The sequence below is a fragment of the Callithrix jacchus genome, chromosome 10, assembly GCF_049354715.1.
Source record: "Callithrix jacchus isolate 240 chromosome 10, calJac240_pri, whole genome shotgun sequence".
In the NCBI taxonomy this organism is placed as follows: domain Eukaryota; kingdom Metazoa; phylum Chordata; class Mammalia; order Primates; family Cebidae; genus Callithrix; species Callithrix jacchus.
Genome location: NC_133511.1, coordinates 125,458,700 through 125,473,471, shown reverse-complemented (window position 1 = coordinate 125,473,471; position 14,772 = coordinate 125,458,700). Strand labels below are relative to the sequence as shown.

The 14,772-nt window shown below is 42.2% G+C and overlaps 1 protein-coding gene across 50 annotated transcripts in view; it reads right to left on the bottom strand.

The window, feature by feature from the left end:
• PPP6R3 (protein phosphatase 6 regulatory subunit 3) overlaps positions 1–14,772 on the bottom strand; it is a 146,649-nt gene that overhangs the window by 18,530 nt on the left and 113,347 nt on the right. For 19 of the 50 annotated variants that reach the window (XM_078341607.1, XM_078341610.1, XM_078341616.1 and 16 more), the window contains 5 exons: positions 12,836–12,922; positions 8,023–8,120; positions 5,267–5,321; positions 4,333–4,463; positions 515–636 (listed from right to left, as the gene is read on the bottom strand). In XM_078341607.1, coding sequence (XP_078197733.1) covers positions 515–636; positions 4,333–4,463; positions 5,267–5,321; positions 8,023–8,120; positions 12,836–12,922 — 493 coding nt within the window. The remainder of the gene's footprint in view (positions 1–514; positions 637–4,332; positions 4,464–5,266; positions 5,322–8,022; positions 8,121–12,835; positions 12,923–14,772) is intronic. The other 31 variants (XM_078341623.1, XM_078341645.1, XM_078341622.1 and 28 more) reach the window with 3 other exon arrangements.

Here is a 14,772-nt window from a genome sequence, read left to right as displayed (position 1 = left end):
GACCAACTAAAACTCCAGTCTTCCTAGCACAAGTAAGCACTCAGCTGGACAAGTCTCAGGGATGTGAGCTTCTGAAATAAACTACGAAGAATGTACTGAAACGCTGGTTAAGCTAAGGCTGCTTCCCCTGGCTGATTCCAATCATGTGCTACACGACACAACCGTGTCCTCCTCTTCCCACCAAGGTGGGGTCTTTTCCTTCTGCAACAGCACATGAGCTCCACAGCCGGGATGCGGACCTAGCAGCAGGCTCTGTCCTCCAGCCAGACCCACACACCTGCCGTTCATTTCCCACCAGGAAGAGCAGGTACCTTATCAGCAAATGCATTGTGTGCTCCTTCCCCGAGGCTATCTTTGAAACTTAAACCTCCAAGAGGAACTCACTTGACAACAGGCTCCAACTCAACCGTTCCTTCAGAAATCACCTCAGATGCTGTCAACCGCTCCTTTGCCAATTGTTCACAATACCTAATTCCAACACAGGGCAGCTGATGTGAAAAATGAAACCACTTACGTTCACTCAGGTCCACCTCCATTTTATCTTCTGTGTTGGCACTACTGGATTCAAACAAGTCTTGCTTTGCTCCATCTTCTTCTTCAGAGTCTGTACTTTCCTCACTGTCTGTGCTCCCCGAGCTAAGGGGGGGGAAAGACCAATGTATTTAATGCTGCTTATCAGCCACCAGCTAAATCCAGAAAAATCGAACAGTCATCCAGCAACGGAAGATCCTGTGGTACTTCAGCAGGATCACGTGTCCGAGTGCCACGTGGTTAGGAGGCCCAGGAAGACAGCTTTGTGTGCGTGCTGCCCAACCTCACACTAAACCTCCACCACAGGAGCATGTGGGCTCTGCTTAAAGTGGAGGCCACAATCTAAGAACTGCCTTCTCGCAGGGGTATACGTGTTCATTTCACTGTGGTGTTCATTTGTACTTTCCTAATGACCAAGAAGGTTGAGAATCTTTTTAAATGTCTATTATCTTCTGAAGTGTCTTTTCACACTTTTGTGCTTTTAGAAAACTGGACTGTCTTTTTCTTCACTGAGTAAAGAGATTTCTTACTCTACACCAGTCTTCTACCTAACATGTCATTTGCAAATGTTTTCTCCCAGTGCATGGTTTGTCGCTTCATTCTCATAAAAGTGTCATTTGAAGAGTGAAAATTTTAAATTCTGATGACATTCAGGTTACTAAAATTATTCTTTTATGGCTGGGTGCAGTGGCTCACGCCTGTAATCTCAGCACTCTGGGAGGGTGAGGCAAGCAGATCACCTGAGGTCAGGAGTTCGAGACCAGCCTGGCCAACATGGCAAAACCCTGTCTCTACTAAACATACAAAAATTAGCCAGGTCTGGTGACGGGCACCTGTAATCTCAGCTACTCGGAATGCTGAGGAAGGAGAATCACTTGAACCCAGTAGGTGGAGGTTGCAGTGAGCCAAGACTGCACCACTGCACTCCAGAGCAAGACTCCGTCTCAAAAATAAAAATAATAAAATAAATAAATAAAACTGGAGGATTTGCCAAAAGTCTTTGTTACTACTAATTTCATTCCATTTTGGTCAGAAAATGACTTGAACCCTTTGAAATCCGAGACTTGCTTTCTGGTCTATCTTGGTAATTATTTCACACACTTGAATATACTATATTCTGTAACTGTTGGGTAGAGTTCTTTATAATTGTGCAAATAGAACGGGTTAGTTGCTAGTGTTGTTCAAGTGTTCCATAACCTTACCGATTTCTACCTATCGCTTCATCCAATACTGAGAGAGGGGTGTTAAAATATCTGGCTGTAATTGTGGGCTGGTCTACTTCTCTCTGCAGTTCCACCAGTTTCCCCGTGTATCCTGAAGCTCTGCTAGGTTGGGCAGACATTTAAAACTATGTCCTCTTAATGAACTAACCCTCTTATCACCCTATCACTTCCTTGATCCCTTTCCTTTGAAATCTACTTGGAGATTAATATAGACCACCTGGCTTTTTTTCCCCTTAGTGTTGAGGTATCTTTTTCCTTTTTGTGTTTTTATGCAGTACTTGTTTCTTTGTATTTAAATTGTTTCCCACAGGCAGCATGTAATTAAGGACTGTTTTTTAACCTATGTGACATCTTTTCTCTTTTTGTTAAAGACAGGGTCTCGCTCTCTCATCCAGGCAGGAGTGTAGGGCTTGGTTGTGGCTCACTGTAGCCTTGACTTCCCAGCAACCCTCCTGCTTCACCTCACAGCAGGCACACACCACCACGCCCAGCTCATTTTTGTATTTTTTGTAGAGATGGGGTTTTGCCATGTTGCCTAGGCTAGTCTCAAACTCCTGGGCTCAAGCAACCCACCTGCCTCAGACGCCCAATGTCCTGGGATTCTAGGTGTGAGACACTGTCCCCAGCCAACCTGTCTTTTACACGAGGTGTCTGCACTGTTTGTGTCACATGGCTATTTAGGACTAACTCTATCATCCTGAGGCTCAGTAGTCTGTCCAGGCTGCCCTTGGTTCTTTTTGGATTTTATGATTTGATGTTATTTCCTTTGTTGATACCTCTTTGTTATTTTAGTGACTTCTTTAGGTTTGCAGTATACACCTTTAACATCATAGTCTATCTTCAAGTGACATTATAGCCTCAAACCAGAAACAACCAAAATATCCACCAACAGGAAAATAATAGTATATCCATCAATAGGAAAATTGTAGTATATCCTCTTAATGAAATACTACCTAGCACCCGCCCCCACCAAAAAAATAGAAATGGACTATTAATACATTAGACAACATGGATGGCTCTCATATTAATTATGATGAGTGAAAGAAGGTAGAGACCAAAAAAAGTACAATGTATTGATTTCATTTATATAAAACTCTAGAAAATGCAAACTAATGGAAAAAGAAACCAGATGGTTGCGGGGACAGGAAGGAGGAAGGTATGACAAAAGAGGATGAGAAGACTTTCGGGGTGATGGGTAAGTTTATGATGTTGATTGGGATGATGGGTTCATGGATGTATGCACAGGCTGAAATTTCCACATTGTAGAATTTAAATAAAGGCAGTTTACACTAAATGCCAAGCATTCCTCCGCAGAGTGGTTAAATAAAAAGCTGCCTCCTGTCATCAGTTTTCCCTCTGGGTATGAGGTGCCGTCTCCCCCAGGACACACTTTTCCCTGACACACTGAATTCTCTGTACCTTCCACACATGGTGCTGTGTGAGGATATACCGTATTACTGCCCTCACACATATTAGTCATGCTATGTGGGTAAGGACTACTTAGTGAATCCATTCAACCTAAGAACCAAAATCTCAGTAAATGATAGCAAACAAAAAATGGCATGAAGGTGTTTTTCTTTTGCTGTCTGGCTGTGAAGCTACAGCAGCTATCTTGTGATCCTAAGAGATAAATCAACAGGCACAAGACGAGAGCAGGAATAAATGAAAGATGCCAGGTCTAACAGCCTCATTCAACTCCCTTATCAGCTCTAGACTGTTGAGACAATCGCAGCTTCCCTTGCTCAAGCCACTGCTGAGTCTGCTATAACCTGTGGCAACAAGCATTCCTACAAGAGGTGACGTACTGGCAGCAAGAGGTGCTGCTGAGGGACTCCCTGGCAAGAGAACTGGACAGCTGGGAGAAGGGATGAGAGAGTTTACTTTTCATTGCATACTCTCTGATTCCCTTTAAATTTTATGCCATGTGAAAACATTACTTATTGTAAGTAAATGAATAAAATGAATAACAATAAATCAAATAAAAACAAGAGTTGAGCTGCTGTTCAAATATTCCTCTTGACTACGAAGATTCTGATAATGAATACTCATATCACAGGATCTGTCTGCGGACAGAAGCACCATTTGTTTAGGTTCCTGTAATAAGGGTGATCAAAAAACAAAAGGACTGGACTGATGCAGATGTATCAACTGACATGGCCCGACCTTCAAACAGATTTAACTTTTAGAAACAATTTCCCCTTCCTCTGGGAAATCTTCCATCTCTTACAAGAAACAACATATAACTCAACTGCTGCTGTAATTGCTGGCAAGGGCGCATTTATTTAGGAAAAGGCACTACGTGTCTATGCTTGTCCACAACATTCCCCCTGCGAAAGACGCTGGGTCACAGCATGTCATGAACTGTGTCTCAACACCTGCAGCATTTGCAAGCAGATCACTGTCACACTGGAAGCACCAACTCCCACACCAAGGGCATTTTCTGACCATGACAGAAGCTTTAACCCAGAAACTAGTGCTTCTGTCATGGTCAGAAGTAAGAGAATACAATGTATGTCTCATGATAATCATTTTCTTTATGGGATGGCTGTAATTACAACTATAACCAACTATCTTTCACCTGGATCGCCTCTGGGATTCTGGTGTGAATGCAATGTGCTTTTCCTCCCATATATCTTCCTCATCAGAGCCACCATCATCAAACTGTTGTATTCTTTCCTTACAACACGCTTCAAATAAGGCAATATTTCCCTAAATAAAAATGAGAGAAAAAAACAAGACATTTAAAATCAAGTTATCTTCTCCCAAATATTACCAATGTAAATTGCATTTTTTCACTGCCTTACAAAATGGTTCCTATCACATACACCAAAATAAAATATAAACACCTAATGTCGTTTCTGTGTCCATCACAAGAATTCCCCTAAAAAAGACTCAGTTCAAAACTAGCAAAAAGCAGCACAGACTATAACCTTTTTCACCTCATCAAAGCTTCACTGTAACTCCAGGAGCCTCCCCTGTCCTGGGGATACAGTCCCAGGTCCTAGCAGGAAAAGCGACTCGTCTGCTTTTACTAGTCCAGCTGAGCAGTGATGACCTTCAGTGGCTCCAATCAGCAGTTCCTACCTTACTCCATCAGTAAGTAAGCCAGTGGTCTCTCATGCTAGTCAACATAAAATCAAAACTGTGCCCATTCAGATGACATGACTGTTCCGGAGTTTCCACAGTAATGAGAGGCTTTCCCTGACCCAGTCCACATTTAGTCAAAGGCAGTGGGTGGTGTCAAACTGCAGCCTTCTCTTTGAAGTCAAGCGTCTACACTGCAATCATAAGTGACCCTGGTTTTATTAGCCTCATCATATCATAAACTAGGGCTGCAAAATCACACGCCCACAGGTGCCAGGCAGGTCATGGGAGTGAGTGAAGTACACAACACCAACTGAGGATTTGGGCTCTAGAGCACAGGGGTCCCAGCACGCGGCATCCACACATGGACTCACCCATTTTCAACCTCTCATGTGCCGCACCGCTCACAACACAGAGTTTATACTTACACTTTCATTTGTATTGAGGGTAAAGTTGATGTCTGATACTCGATCAAAAGAAACACTGTAAAAAAAAAAAATAGAAGTGTAGGAAGTATTAATTACCTATCGGGGCACAGAAACCGTATTTATGTAAATTTCCAAATTTACAATATTTACACTATCATCAAAATCTCTATAAATAAAAAACAAATGGAACAACCCTCTTATATTAAATGATGCCACCTCTTTTGGTATTAAGAAATTGATGTAGGACAGGAGGGCTGGGATGGAAGCCTTTAGAGACATAAAGCCTTTGGGACGCCCTCAAATCCTTCCTCTAAACGGTTTTTAACATCCATGGTAACAACCACAGTTCCATGGGCCACACTAACATAACCAAGAAAAAGGTTATTTGCAAAGAACCGAGTCGAAACATGAAGTACACAAAAGCTATCCGACACGGAGCTTTCTCCAGGGACAGTCCAAGTGATACACAAAAGACACAGCCATGAAATCTTATGCTGTGACAAGGTATCATCTAGAGAGCAAGCAGGGAGTAAAATAATTCATTGCCTATTAAACATAACTTTGAGGAGGAGGGCTATCATATGATTCTTAAAAGATGTGTTCTACTCAACCCTTAGTCTAAGCACCCAGTACAGCTGTAAAGAAATTACGGGTCCTAACTAGTCAGGCCAAGTCAGAGTCCAGGCACATGACTGTCGAGACATCAAACAGGGCCTGCAGGGTCTGCTGTGAGGTGCTGGGTCCTGGCCTAGGTAGAATGCTCCTGGGGAATGGACAGAACACCCTGTGCTCTTACTCTTTCTGGGTTAAAATGAGCCAATTCTCAAGGCAGATGACAGCCTTCAACTCCTGCTGCACCATTCCATTGTGCCCATATGGCATGCTGATGGCACATCGAAAACGTGCTGTAAAAATATTTTAGCTTCTCACATACTGCAAACTGCAATTTGTGATATAAACAACAGCCTCCACTGGCTGTGGTTCAACAAATTATTGAGGATTTACTGCTTCCAAAGACCACAGCAGATATGGGGTGTCTATGGCATAATCATGTCTCCTGTGAGAGTAATCATCCAATATTCAAATACCAGCTGTCTTCATTTTTTTCCTTAAATTCTGTTGTCAATGAGCAATAATATCTATCTCAAAATATCTTGTTTATAAGTCTCTTCTATCCCAAGGTCAGATGCCAGACCACTTACTTCCATTTCTGTTAAGCACCTACACATTTTCTATTCACTAATTCTGTACAGTATCAATTCTCATGTCTGTGCTTCTTCCCCTGGCAGCAGAATGAGTGCTTGTTGTCTGGCTCTTGCAAAAAACCCAAATCTACCTTATGATGAGTTGCTTAAAGACGAGAATACACATAGGGCAGAGCTCTTCCTGCCAATTTGGTCATCTGCTGGAACGTGATGCCCCGGTTAACTAACAGCACAGGGATTCACAACTTTATTATTATTGTTGTTGTTACTGTCAGTGTTATTATTATTATTGAGACAGGATCTTCCTGTGGTGCCCGTGGTGGAGCACAGTGGCACCATCCTGGCTCACTGCAACCTCCGCCTCCCAAGTTCAAGTGATTCTCCCACCACAGCCTCCTCAGAAGCTCGGACCACAAGCACACACCATCAAGCCTGGCTATTGTTTTTGTATTTTTAGTAGAGACGGAGTTTTGCCACATTGGCCAGGCTGGTCTCGAACTCCTGACCTCAAGTGATCCACCCACCTAGGCCTCCCAAAATGCTGGGATTACAGGTATGAGCCACTGCGTCTGGCTGGAATTAATGATGCCCGGCCAGGATTAATGACTTTAGGTAATACTATTTAATATTAATATCTAGAATTAAGAACAGTGACTTGAATTTTTTTTTTTTTTTTTTGAGACGGAGTTTCGCTCTTGTTACCCAGGCTGGAGCGCAATGGCGCGATCTCGGCTCACCGCAACCTCCACCTCCTGGGTTCAGGCAATTCTCCTGCCTCAGCCTCCCAAGTAGCTGGGATTACAGGCATGCACCACCACGCCCAGTTAATTGTTTGTATTTTTAGTAGAGACGGGGTTTCACCATGTTGACCAGGATGGTCTCGATCTCTTGACCTCATGATCCACCCGCCTCGGCCTCCCAAAGTGCTGGGATTACAGGCGTGAGCCACCGCGCCCGGCCCAGTGACTTGAATTCTTAAAATCACAATTTAATAAATATAGGCTTCTCTGAAATAGGTCAAACCCTAAAGGTGAATGCTTCTTCTCTTGGAGCTATTATTATTACTTTTTAAAAGACCGAGTCTTGTTCTGTTGCCACGGGTGGAGTCCAGTGGCACAATATCTTGGCTCACTCCAACCTCTGCCTCATGGGTTCAAACAACTCTCCTGCTGAGCTCAGCCTCCTGAGTAGCTGGGATTACAGGTGCCCACCACCACAACCGGCTAATTTTTTATATTTTTGGTAGGGATGGGGTTTTACCACGTTGGCTAGACTGGTCTCAAACTCCTGACCTCAAGCGGTCTGCCTGCCTCGGCCTCCCAAAGTGCTGGGATCACAGGTGTGAGCCACCACGCCCGGCCACTGGGGTGTTACTTTCAGTTCTAATTTTCCAGTCTCAGGGCCAATCTGCTGGAACTAGAGGACCACCAAGGAGAGAGCAGATTCCTCCCACTCATGAATGCTGAAGATTAAGAATCCCACAGAATGACACACATCTACCAAGAGCAGGAGGGTGCAAGAGCAAGAGTGGAAACAGGCAAACATACTCACTTGCCAATGTCATCTTGATCTGCAAACTTCTCATCGTTGAAGCCGAACTGGTCAATAAAATTGGACGTCATTTGTTGCATCTGATAATCAGAAAAGGCCTGGCAACCCCAGGACCAGTGACAGTGATATAATGATTCTAATGATATTCTACATACTATATGCCCATTTGTGTTCCAGAAATCATCTTATTTACATAGCCATAGGGCTTTAAAAATTGGTGTGTTTTTCTAAAAGAAAAATCAAATAATTTCAGACACAATTTGCCAAGAAAGTAAACGTTTGAAATTTGGTCTACAAATCATTCTAATGTACATGTCACTGTAATAAACATTATGTGACCACTCTGCCCTCTACTGTGAATTATCTTTAGAGAGAGGTTTGGATTAGGCCTAGTGTGAAGTGATCACATGACATGGAACAGTCTGAAATTATAAGGTCTATCAGTCACCTCTGGACACAACCAACTTTATCCTAAGATCCAACAATTGGTGACCACCTCCTCCCTCCTTGCCCCTCCTCCACCCCCAATCTACCACAGTGAAATCACAGCAGAGCAAAAGTGACTGATGATCACAAGCATAATCCTACAAACAAAATGTTCAGGGACATTACATTTCTTTAAAAAAATGTTAAGTCTCAGAGGCTGGAAAGAATATAAAATGAAAATAATTTCCACCCTACCTACCTTAAGAAGAGGACAAACGTTTACTATTTATCCAAAATCACTCTGAAAAGTCTCTAATACTACAAGACCCACAGAGGAGCCAGTTCTGTTTCCTTATGCCAAAACTAGAGCGTAGTTTTGTAAAAACCCAGACTTGCTTGGGTTTTTAGTTGAAAAATGGGGGGGATGTTACAATGAATCCCAGGAAAATGTTAATATTCTAATTTAAAACAAGCAGGCCCAAGGAAGCAAGTAAAATCAGCAAGTATGTTCTTATGTATTAATCAGAAAGGAGTAAAGAATATATGAAGATAAACTAGCGCCACTTCCTCATTCTGACCCAAACAATAAATACGGTGACCAGAGCTGTATACAGATGAGACTGCTGTTTTCTATGGGTGAGCCCATAAGGTGGAGGGGCAGCAGAACTGAAGGCATCACTCCTGCTGGCACTTGCTGGGAAGGAGGCAGCTATAACTGAGTTAACCCACCTTCTCCTTGGTCCCACGTACGGGCAGAGCCTACCGATTCCACTTTGCAGACATACACTGCAGAAATGTCTCTACCACTAATTCCTGATTACTCATTCTGGTGGCAGGGAATTATGGCATGGATAATTATTGCAGATAATTAAAAAATAAACCTTATATTAGGCTTTGGAAGGTATCTGTACTGCTTTGGTCTGAGGAAAAAAAAAAAAAAAAAGCTCTATGTGTCTAGTTTGACTAGAGAGAGAGAACCCAAAACCTCCCTTGTCTCTCATCCAAGACAACAGCACACTCACTGCCCCTCTGCACGCTCCCACCTCCATGCTGTCCCCTTTCTTGCCCCCAGAGGTGATATTAGATGAGCACAAGGGGGTGGGGGCAGCAAGTGGCTGGCTGTGGAATGGCCACTTAGTAAGGCATGAAGTGCGAGCCAAGGCTGAGCATGGGGCTCTGGCTGAAAGCAAACGGTAGGGACAAGTCCTGGGTTGCTGGGCTGAGTTCTGGACCTATGAATGAACAGTATGACAGCCAGCATTAATATTCATGACATCAAAAAGAAATCAGCTCCTCTGAATGGCAGCTTTATCTTTTATGAGACAAAACAGACGCTCAGTACTTGAAAGATCTGGTAAAGAACCATGACGTTATTCTGTTGGGTAAGCAGCATGAAGCATGCTCTGAGTTTATCTACAGATCAGAAATTTGGTCATGCGAAGGAAAAGGTCCCTCCCAATTTTTTTTCCCCCTAAAAAAAAAAAAGTTTTTTAAGAGACAGGGTCCTATGTTGCCCAGGTTAGACTCAAACTCCTAGACTCAAGCAATCCTCCTACGTCAGTCTCCAGAATAGCCAGACTACAGGTGCATGCCATCACAGTCAGTTCCCTCAAAATGTTTCTACCTCAGTGATCCTAATGTGATTCTCCTGGGTGTAAAGGAGAAGAAATTTTCCCCAAAGTGTTGCTATATTTTAAATGTTTGAAAAATAAAATGCAAATACAAATGTAAACACAAATACATGTACATATAGAATATACACAGACATATATTTATCTATTCATCCATTTGCAGAGACATATGGCAACTGACAGACACTAGTAACTTCCACGCAATAATGCACAGAAAAAAGAAAAATGATCAAACGTAATCCTTGTTAGTTCTAAGTCTGTCACAGCTTCTAACAAAGAACTTCACATTTCAAATCTCATTTTTACTAGTAAAGCTACCAAAGCTTACAAACATATGTAAGCGAAGACTGTTATTGTATTCTATTTAAAGGTATATAAAAAGTGCTTTGAACTCTGAAAAATCTAAATCTGGAAAGCACCACATGGCTGTATAATTATTTTTAAAAAGCACACTTTCCCAGTACTGTCATCCTGGCGAAAGTCAGATACTGTCCAAGTCACAGAGAAGTGAGCCAGTCACTTTATTAAGCAAATCTCTTAATAGTAATGCCACCCAGGCAACAGAACAACTGGTCATCTAAATGTGGCCTGACTGCCTATCAGCAAGCCTGCATGTGATGTGAGGTAGTGGGAGATGGTGAAATCAGTGCTTCAGAGCCCAGTGGCCTCACCCTCTAAACCTCTAAGGCAGAATTAGGGAGATGGAGAGTCAAACACTAGACTTTAGGAGAACAGAGGAGGATAAAGACAGAAACAAACAGTCAGGGCACAAATGCCTGGAGGCAAACCCCACTGGTTCTGTCCCAAGTTCTCTACATTCCGGGACTTTATCAACATGATGCCCAACTTCAAACATGAATGAGAACTTCAAGCCTACAAACTAATATTCTGATCTTAGTGGAGTCTATGATGAAACGCTAATAAATTAACCTAGACTTTTTTGCATTCTCAAAATTTTAAGAAGTGCTTTGGAGCATATTTATTTTCAAAATAATACAGGATTGGTTTAAACATGCGGAGAAAACTGCACTGGAAGACTGTCAATCAAAAAAGAATAATTACTCTTCGTACTTTGAAAGGTTCATACGGAGTGGGTAAATTCTGCAAGACTAAGCTTGGTGGGGTGGTTGGTAAGTCAGTTTTCTGAATGAGACTGCTTCATAAGCATGAGCTGTCAGTCAAAAAACAAAATAATTTAAGAAAACTCTCCCCAGAACAGCTATGACCCTGGATCCAGATACAGCTGAGAAATAAAGGATTCCACTTTCCAAATGTCTAAATTTAACCAAATTTAATCAAATAGCCCAAATTTCCAAGTTTATTATTATTATTACTATTAGGGTATTTTTTTCTTAAAGCTATATTTCAATAGGTACAAAATTACCTCGATAATTTACATCTGATATCATCAAGCTTCATTCTAGGGGTGGACCAATGGACAACACTCGGGTTCACGGCCAGCTGGGTGGACTATTTCAGCACTCTACAGGTGCTTCAGAGGAGGGAGAGCCCATTGTCAAGGTGCTTCCAGGTCTTACACCTGTCATATTCCAGTATTGGCTGACGCCAGAGCTCTCTGGGTAAAGGGCTGCCTGTAGACATGAGGCTCACAATGAGCCATGGTGCAGCCTAACAGCAAGATCAGACAGGAGGCTGTGAGGGCTGCTCTGGAAGGCACTGCCGCTCGACAGTGCCCCCTATGGACTGGCTACTTCCTGGCCCTAACCTCCAGAAATCGGCTGCCAAAGGGCAGAAGTGTGAAGAATCAACAGAGAAGCCAGCTAAGTGCTGAAAGGCTACTTCAGACCTATCTGCGAAAGATGAATGCTAAACTGCCTTAGTATCAAAATCAAACAATTGTTTAGCTCAGCCAATACTGGAATATGACAGGTCTAAGACCTGGAAGCCAAAAGACAGGGCCAGCATAAGCATGTGAAGCTTCATCTAAGACAGGCTTAGAGACTTAAAAAAAAGAGTCAGTCAACATTCAGTGCTGGGTGGGAAGATGTCCTTGTTAATTCTACTGCTACTCTACACCAAAGCAACATGGAAGCCAAGACATTCTGGTCCTGGCTAAGGACGGCTTTTCCATATGAAAAGCTGACAGCCAGCAAAAGGGCTTCTATTTTTAGTAGAGAAGTGAAATCATTTGTCACTTCTCCAAGAACCAACAATGGATAATAAATCAGTACATTTAATATTCACATCCAGGCTTCCCCTCACAAAGGTTAGAAGCTGGAGATGAATGTGGAGACGATACATTCAGGGGCAGGCAGATAGGGGTTGCACTGAATTACTTCAACTAAAAATGTACTTTAGATCTAACTATAATGGAACTTCTATCAGGGGTATGGGTGAGAGCTTGCTTTTACTTACATTGTAAACGTCTTATTTCTATTATTCTTACCCGCAGACCTCTACTACACAAATCTTTAAGCAACAACTCACCTACTGTAAGAGTCTGCATAACAAACACGTGTGAGATGCCTTAGTAACTATCCCAGTTCATTCAGATCTTCTGAAAATGTACTTGACGCATCGCTATTATCAGGTATGAACAATCCCTCGAAACATAATCAGCGTAAATCTACCTCTCATGTACCCAGCACTTCCTATTTTAAATGCTTTGGCCCAACTAATAAGTAGCCCCAAATCACATTCTAATACATAATCTAACTCTGAAGCTGATTCATAAAAGGCAACTAAACTAAGCATTTAAAATAAAAACAAAAAGCAAAGCTTTAGGCGTGACTCACTTGCTGCAAAGAAGAATCCTGTGAGAAACCCGTTTCTTTAAAGTCAATTTCATCGTCACTGGATGAATGAATATGGCAGGTTGTGACCTATATGCATAAAATGTAAAAGACTATTTAACGTAGAAAGGTTTTGGACATTTTATCAGCATTTTAATGGAAAAATCACATTTAGTTTTTTTCTAAATGTGTAACAGAAAAAACAAAAGTCACAGTTAAGCTGCCAAACCCACCCAATTCGTCTAGGGCACCCTTCCTTCCCTCAGGCCAGGCTGTTCCCTCCTGGTTATTCCCCTCCTCACTACCGACATCGCTAGAAAATAGAACCAGAGCTCAATTACTCCATTAAAATGATTTTGACAGTCACCTCCAATTAAATGTTTACAAAAGGAAAGACACAAGTAATGGCACAGACGAAACACAAAATCTCTCTATGTACCGGACTGCAGGGGTACCCTGCAATCCCCAGGGATTACCAGTGTGCCACTCAAAAGGTCAGGTTTAAATATAACCATTTCATTTTAAAATCTTGGACTTCCTGCCCACACTAAGAAAAGCACTGTCCAATAGCACTAAATGTGATTTGAGTCAGTAACTCCCCACTCACGAAAAGACCCCAAATCATCTACCCCTGAAAATGTGCCCCCTGCCCCCAAAACTTACAACCAACTTTGAGTAATTAAGCAGAAACACAAACATGAACTGCTCACCAATTCATGGTTAAGTGATTTTTATTAATTCACAAATGTCACACAATATTGGGAAGAGGCATTAACAATCAGAAATCAAGATAAACAAATAAGTACAGCACTAATAAGAGTAATTGCTATATGGCAAAGGATAACATGAGCAGTTTATGAAATTCTAGAAAGAAGTACTGTATTTCTGTGGTTAACTTAAACTGTATTCTCTGAGTTGTTTATCGTGTACTTTTCATAGAAGTGTTTTTGGGCAGAGAATGTCATCTTAGGGAAGACATGAGCTGCTGCTTCCTGTTAACTCTCGAAACTGTACCTAACTGTCCTGGTCTGTTTTGCGAAGTTGCTCCAACATTGGTTCGAGAAACCCATGGAATTCAAATAGGTCTGTATAGGGTACGGCTTGTAAAATTCTGAGCAAATCACTGCCTGAATAAGATGAATCTCCCTTCCCTTTCCCTAACCATCTTTGGTAAAGCCACTAAGTATGGATGAAATTAAGCTGTAATAAACCCCAGTGTTTCCAATTATTTCCCCCTACAGCCTCCCAAAGGTTTATCTAAGGGAATCTGGCCTGATGAAATCAAAGGTAGAGTCTGTGATCAATGAAGGACACCTGCTTGAGTCAAGAGTGGCTTTAGTGAGTTACTGGGGAAAGATGTGGGCATGGGGATGTTCCAGGAAAGCCTTGCCAGAGTGCAGAGGAGGGTGAGAATACTGCATGGTCATGACAGCTGGCATCTCACAGGACTATGCTCGAGAGCAGGTCAAGCGGCTGTAGTGCAGTGGACTCGAGGAGCTTCGGGCCTTGTGGCTGGCAAGCCAGCACACACATCATGCTAGGGCCAGTGTGTTTTAGGGGTGCAACCCCATGGTGAGGCACAGAAATAGAAGGCCAGGCAAAGAACTGAACAAAAGAGGACAAAACAGAGTTGGCCACTCTTAGCCAAGTCTTGCTGTCTAAGTTAAAATAAGACTCAATGTATCCTTATTCATACTTTTGCTTTTTCCTAAAAAATAAGGTTCTTAACACTCTGTAAAGATGGGACAGAAACTGACTTTTATTGAACAACTACTATGTGCCAGACATTGTGATCTTCCCTTTGTATGTTTTACTTAAACTGGATCCTCAAAGCAATACCAGAAGATATTTAAAAATGTTTTTTCTCCGAAATACAACTAGTTTTAGCAAGATTTATTAAGACAATGCACACACATCTTCACAATGACATTAATGGAAGA